At 44.4% G+C, this 7,166-nt stretch overlaps 1 protein-coding gene across 2 annotated transcripts in view; it reads left to right on the forward strand.

Annotated features, from left to right (window-relative positions):
- Nucleotides 1-6,379: 6,379 nt before the first annotated feature.
- Nucleotides 6,380-7,166, forward strand: part of cabp1b (calcium binding protein 1b) — a 12,390-nt gene continuing 11,603 nt past the window's right edge. The window contains exon 1 of one of the 2 annotated variants that reach the window (XM_060050053.1): nucleotides 6,380-7,166. This exon is cut by the window's right edge and continues 780 nt beyond it. In XM_060050053.1, the coding sequence (XP_059906036.1) occupies nucleotides 7,056-7,166 (111 nt within the window). In that variant the 5' untranslated portion in view covers nucleotides 6,380-7,055. The other variant, XM_060050052.1, reaches the window with a different exon arrangement.

Genomic DNA, 7,166 nt, shown 5'->3' on the forward strand with positions numbered 1-7,166 from the left:
GGAGTTAGTGCTACCGGAAACTCGATCGTTTGTTCAGTCGAGTTTCCGGTGAATCGAATGGTGAACGAGATGAACGAGAGAAACGGTTCGGTTCGTTCGTCCTAAAGACTCGTTCATTTGAACCGGTTCGCGAACAAACAAGCCAACACTAATGGGTAATAGGGATGGGTGTGAGGAGATTACTCGAGTAGGCCTACTCCTCGTTACAAAAAATCAACTTTGTTGGTGGACAGGCAAATTCTAGTTTGCATAATACACACACAGACAAGTTTTCTGAAGCAAATGTATCAATTTTCTGTGTGGCAATGCCACACCAACATTTTACCGGGAAAATTGTACCGCCTACGGTGAGTTCGGGAAAGCAGACCTGCAGCCAGGGCCGGCGCTGGCCCTTTCGGTGCACTAGGCCAGCGGTCCCCAACCCCCGGGCCACGGACCGGTACCGGTCCGTGGGTCATTTGGTACCGGTCCGCAGAGAAAGATTATTTATTTATTTTAATAAAAATAATAATAATAATTCATGCAAAATGCATGCACACTTAATAAACTCAATTTACTTCGCAATACTGTCCCTCTTTTACATGCCATAAGTCTATATGCAGTTGTTAGATTGCATATAACATGTTTGCATTTTTGGCAACCTCTGCCCAACATACCCCCCCCCCCCCCCCCCCAGTCCGTGAAACCTTTCGGAGAATCATACCGGTCCATGATGCTGAAAAGGTTGGGGACCCCTGCACTAGGCGACTCCGAGCGGGCGGGGACGACGACGACGACAATGCGTAGTACGCATTGTCCTGCGTACTACGGTGAGGGTTTCAGTGCGCCCTGACAATTAATCCCCCCCCCCTCCCTTCTCACATCCATTTGGGAGCATGTTTGGTCTCATTTCACTGGTTTCGTATATTTTAATCAATTAATTAAGGCCGCCCCCAACACATTTGCCGCCCTAGGCGCTCGCCTTGGTCGCCTATAGCGACGCTGAACGACAGAGCGAAACATAATAAACCACTTGAAGTGTGGCCGTGATGTCACATCCGAGGTCCGAGTCGGTTCGCAGAGAATACTAAGACGCACCAATGAGTATTCTCTGCGAACCGACTCGGACCTCGGATGTGACGTCACGCCCACCCTTCAATAGTTTTATTATGTTTTGCTCGGTCGTTGGAGGAAAACTGGGACGCCACCCGGAAAGCTGTTGTCGCGTAATATTGGCAGAGTACAGGCGCTCCAAAATAAGTAGGCTATAGGCCATAGGCAGAGATACGGACGCAGTAAGGTATTGCAGTAATACCAGTGATTAAAATTGCCATTTAAACCACCAAAGCGGTCCAAGCACAATGAAAACAGTTCATACTTCAAGTCACACTGGGCGCAGCCATCTTGAATTCTGTCTCGGAATTTTGCTCGGCCTCCTCTGAGTTCATCCGAGCAAGCAAGTTCGCCGTCCGAGGAAAAGGGCTGTGTTCATGCGTGTCGCTCGGAGGTCCTCGGACCTCCGAGACGGATGGATAATAAAACGCACCATATGTCGTAGCTGTTTGCGGGAGTTTAGGGTTAGGGTTAGGGTTAGGTTTAGGGTAAGTTAACCGTTAACTGTTACCCTAAGCCTAACCCTAACCATAACCAATCGGAGGAGAGCCCTTCAAACCAATCAGAGTTGAGAATCCCAGACTTACCCCGCAGAAAAGAATCTCCTGTGCATTAGAAAACTATCCCTCCTTTAAAAATTAGTTCACTGGACACTTATTGTTTGGTTTAAACTATTTACAGAGCTATATAAGAGCTACAAATACAATTGGGAAATAAATACAGCTGTATATGAATCAGCGGTTGCGAAATTCTCCGAGCCATAGCACTCCCCCCACTCAACAATAATGAACCCCCTCAAAGGCCTTGCGTAACATTATTTGTCGCTCATAAACCCGCAGCTCTAAAATAAAGTGTTACAGATGACAAAAATAACCCTTTGTAATGCACTGCAGTCTTAGTGTCATTGACACAGGAAAAGTAGGCTTACTTAAGATGACGGCTTGCAGATGTTGTGTGCTCTCCAATCAGCCTGTGATATATTGGAAAGAGGCTTCGTATTTTCAACAACAAAACACTGCACAGTGTGACGGGGTTATAATAGTTTTAGATTGTTTATTTATTTTTCTTGGAGGGCGTTGACCTCCGAGGTCCCTTTCCCTGCCACTGACAGGGGGAACAGCTACATACTAGTGCTCATTGACTGCTTCGCCAAGTGGCCAGAGGTGTACAAAGTTCCATGATATAAATGATTTTATTGATATTGCAAAAATAACACCAAACAATCGCCTCAAATGTAAAAGGACATTTTATTTTAGAATATGTTCTATAGTTGAGATTATCTCTGCCGGCTTGATCTTTCTTTTTAAGGAGCAATTTTATGGTGTTTTCCCAACAAGTAAACATAGTAGGCCTATTTGAGTTCCAGAAAACATGTTTTTGAAGCTGTTTGCTGGAAATAGCTTTTAGGAAAAATCTTCCCTACCGCTAATCCCCTCTGTTTCAGTCCCTTCGGAATGCGCTGTTTCTAGTGTCTGTAGCTTTAATGCAAATGAGCTGCTGCCCATTGACCAATGAGCTGTCAGACTGAACCACAGCATGGAGGAGAAGGGATTTTTTGCCGTTTGCGGACTCCTGGAGCTCTATATCTATATAATATAATATAATATAATATAATATAATATAATATAATAATAACAATATTATATATGGGTATTTATATAATATTATATCTAATATCACGGCCAAAAGCTATGTGCCCCTCGGATGATATTATGAAGTCTTTATTAATCATATGGGGGGGGGGGGGGGGGGGGGGGATTTCCTGTATTCTGTTGCATTTTGGGGATGGCCACTACCTATTACCTATTAGGCCTACCTACTATTCAGATTCATAGGGGGGGAGTCCAATTCCTCCACAAATGGGTGAAAGTGCTTACAACTCTCTGCTAGTTAGCATCTATCTCTTCTCTACATGTAGTTGTGTTGCGCGGTTGCTGCTGAGGGAGGTAGCCTATTTGATTGATTCGCTGAATTTTCCAATCATGTGGTGATAACAAAAAAGAAAAACGATACCATTGGCCTGGGGCGCACACTGGTGCGACCCGAGGGCGAATTTTCTTCCGCCAATGAAAAGCTGTCTCTGATTGATAGACAGCAAAAGGTTAGCAAGCTTAAATTGACTTCAACGTGGCCGGCGCCCCTGACTTGGAGGAGGGCTTTATTTCAAATGACCAATAACTAGCCTAGCCCAAATGATTGACGTCCATACGCATTTAAATGGTTGCTGGCAGTGACAAGTACGGTCTATCACACAATTAAACGAGGATAAACGCTATGTATTTTTGTTGATTTATTTCGTATTGATAATAGTTGATTAATAGTTGGCAGATATATTCAAGTGAATTTCATGGAGGGGCGGCGCCCTAGCGCCCTCTATTGACCCACCGCCACTTAGGCCTACGTCTCTGGTACTTCCACAACAAGTAAAGACTCGTAGTGGGGGATATCTCGGCCATGGTTGAGAAGAATTGGGGGGAAAGGAACTATGGCCGTGACTCTCTGAAGTCCATTAACCGCGACATGGAGGAGAAAGGGATTGTAGGCCTACTCCGGGAGCTGAGCTGCCGGACTGCCGCCAAGCTCCCTGCGCCGGAGCTACCGGACTGCAGCCGAGCTCCCCCCACCGGACCTGCCAGCTTCGGCGGCAGTTCATCTCCCAGACTGCCGGACTGCCAAATGCCAGGAAACGTGTTGTTTTCCTAATATGTCCCCTTAACTATCGTCAAAGGGAACTTGTTCTACTAGTGCTTGTTTAGTAAAAAAAATAAGATAAAACGTATTACACAATGGACCTTGAACTACAATTGTTTTTCTTAGTTTGAGTTGACTAACAACAATGCACAGTGATGGATGTCGACCATTTCCATGTTGAAGTTTCACCCCTATCTTAATGATCCCTGCGTTTTTAAGTTAATGATACTTAATTTAAGTTAATGATGCTTCTTCAGACATTCCATGCAGTACATTTAATGTTATTACCAATTACCACATGTAATAACAGAATGTAGTTTGGTTTGCTCTTGTTGATTGTTCTTTCTCCGTGGAGTTTAAATGGGCCAGCACTCACCCTGAGGCTCTCAGAACCCCTTCTGGAACCACATTGCTCCAAGAACAGGGGGAGGAAGATGAGAGAGATGAAGAAGATGGGAGACAGATAAGGAGAGAGAGAGAGAGAGAGGGAGTGGGAAATGAAAAGGAAAGAGATGAGGGATGGAGAGATAGAGATGGGCAGAGAGAGTGATGGGGAGAGAGAGAGAGCGATGGGGAGAGGAGGAGGAAGAGAGGATAAGATTAAGAGAGAAGGGATGGAGAGAGAAAGATAGGGAGAGAGAAAGATAGGGAGAGAGATCTAAAGACCATGCAGAATCAAAATGGGGAGGAATTAATTTCCACAGAACAATGACACAGAAAGAAAATGAACATTGCAAACAGTAGAGTTAAGCTCATTCAACTCAATAATTTAGCATAAGTGCTCTGAGCTCTCCAATCCTGCAGTTGTGAATGACTCTCTGGAAGAACCAGACGCAGATGTTTCCATCACCTGCCTGAGTGACTCCAGCCCTGTAGCACTGACCTCCTTCATTATGAAGGACTCCGAGCGGCTCGTCAGAACCCACATCTGCTCCACCACTTCCTGTTTGTAGATTACAGCTCAGCATTCAACACTATTTATGCCCGCTTAGATCGATCATGGCTCTTAACACGTCCCTTTGTGAACTGGATCCATGACTTCCTGACGGGAAGCGTAGCATCTGGTCCTCTGCTGATCACAAGCTCCTTCAGAGGGGGCTGATGACTTGGAGCGCGTCATCGGCTGTCATTTCCCCTCAGCGCAACGTGTCGACCATACGGGAAATCTTGGAAGATAATCAAAGACTCACGCCACCCAGGAGCATGGACTGTTCACATGACCGCCGTCTGCTCAACGTTGTCGGCGCCGTCGTTTTCCCCCCCAGGCCATCAGGCTTCTAAACCTGCCGCAGGAGTTGTATTGATCATCAATCACCTGAACACTGCTGCACATGCTCTGGTCACTTTTTCGTTCAATGTAGATTACCTAAATGCAATGTACATATTCATGGTCAACCTCAACTTAAAATTATAATATGGAATATTTATGTTATTTATTGATCATTCATACTCTCCATACTACTTTAACAATAGTGTTAAATTTTTTATGATTAGTCAATATTAGTCTTAGTATACTTGTCATAATTTAGCTATTTTCGGCCCTATTTACAAATAACTTAAGTTATTGCTAATGCCTTCCATGTATTTCTTGCTCGCCGTGTCATAAGGCTTTACACTGTTCAGATCGACGCTGTGTTCTCCTGTACTTACACATAGTATACCCCCATGTCTCTCTATAAGTGGGTCTCTATATCATAATCATCCTCCTCATCATAAGCTTACTGCCGGGACAGCTGCTGTGAAAGACCCTGGGGTGCAGAGTATGAGACAATTGCAGTCCTGCCTTTCTAAGCTCCTTTCACTGTCTTTCTTTCACTCGCAAGAAAAACGCTGCAATGTATATTTTACACAGTAACGCCCATTTTAGGTCTTTATTTGTGGTGGAATCTATTATTTAGATCTACTGTAGGGTAAGATCATACAGATTTAAGTTAGTATGGTATGTTTTTGATTATTATCGGACGTAAACGAAATAGGAAGGACTAGGAATAAAGAAGAAATAAAGAATTGTTACTTTTTTATTATTGCAAGAGTATTCCTAAAGAGACAATAAGGACACAAAACAAACGTCACTTCGTTGATTGCATCCTGAAACCTCATTGCATCCCTTTCAAATAACGGTACAAGTACTGTACAGCAAACATCAATAAAGATACATTATAAATCTATTTCAAGAGTATAATAAATGTAACTGACATACTCAAACTAAACTAGGCCGTTATTAAATAATGTTAATTCCAAGCAATAAGGTTTTGGGGTTTATAATCTACTATGACTTTCATTGAGCATCATCAAATTGTAAACAAACCCTGAAGACATATTGATTTCCTCATGTGAGATCATGGGTTGCAGTGACGTGGAACATAACAGGTTTTTTAATTGGTGCCTGAGGGGGAAAATGCGAACGTATGCTGTGTGTCATTATTCCGATTCATAGATGGTCTAAATACAGATTGGAGCGCCAGATTGCCTGTTATAGTGAACAAGGTGGGGAATGTTTTGGACCCGGAAGTTGGTGGTCACAGGAATTGTGGGAGGGGTGTAGACTTTGTGTAGGCTATATGTAGGTGGGATGAGACCATGTGTTTAGGCTACAGTATAGGAAGGAGGGGTGCCGGCTGGGTGTTTGCTAAGTGGGGTGTAGACGTGTGTAGGCTATATGAAGGAGGGTTGGAGACCAGTGTGTAGGCTATATGAAGGAGGGGTGTAGACTAGTGTGTAAGCTATATATGTTGGAGGGGTGAAGACTAGTGTAGGCTATATGTAGGAGGGGTGTAGACTAGTGTGTAAGCTATATATGTTGGAGGGGTGAAGACTAGTGTAGGCTATATGTAGGAGGGGTGAAGACTAGTGTAGGCTATATGTAGGAGGGGTGAAGACTAGTGTGTAGGCTTTATGTAGGAGGGGTGTAGACCAATGTGTAGGCTACATGTCTACGTGGAGTTGTGGGCTAAATGTAGGTAGGGTGTAGTAGTACTGTAGTGGCTATAAGTAGGTGGAGGTGTAGGCTACAGTATATGAAGGTAGGGAGCAGAGTGGTGTGTAGGCTATGGTGAGGTGTAGACTTGGTGTAGGCTATAGGTGAGGTGTAGGCTATAGGGGATAGAGTGTGTAGTAGGCTTCATGTAGGTTAGGTGTAGGCTATATGAAGATGGGGTGTGAGTGTGTGTAGGCTATATATCAGTGAGGTGTAGGCTATATCCAGGTGGGGTGTAAAGTGTGTAGCCTATATGTAGGAGGGGTGTTTAGCTACTGTTGGCGCAGCAGGGGGAATGAACGCCACTTCATCTTTTCTCCTCTGGCTACTCAGATCAACGGCAGGAGCAGCGCGTGCTGCACACCTACACCACGTGGGCACCGTAACGCCTGAACGGTGTCTCCCG

The sequence above is a fragment of the Gadus macrocephalus genome, chromosome 4 (assembly GCF_031168955.1).
Source record: "Gadus macrocephalus chromosome 4, ASM3116895v1".
Taxonomy (NCBI): Eukaryota; Metazoa; Chordata; class Actinopteri; order Gadiformes; family Gadidae; genus Gadus; species Gadus macrocephalus.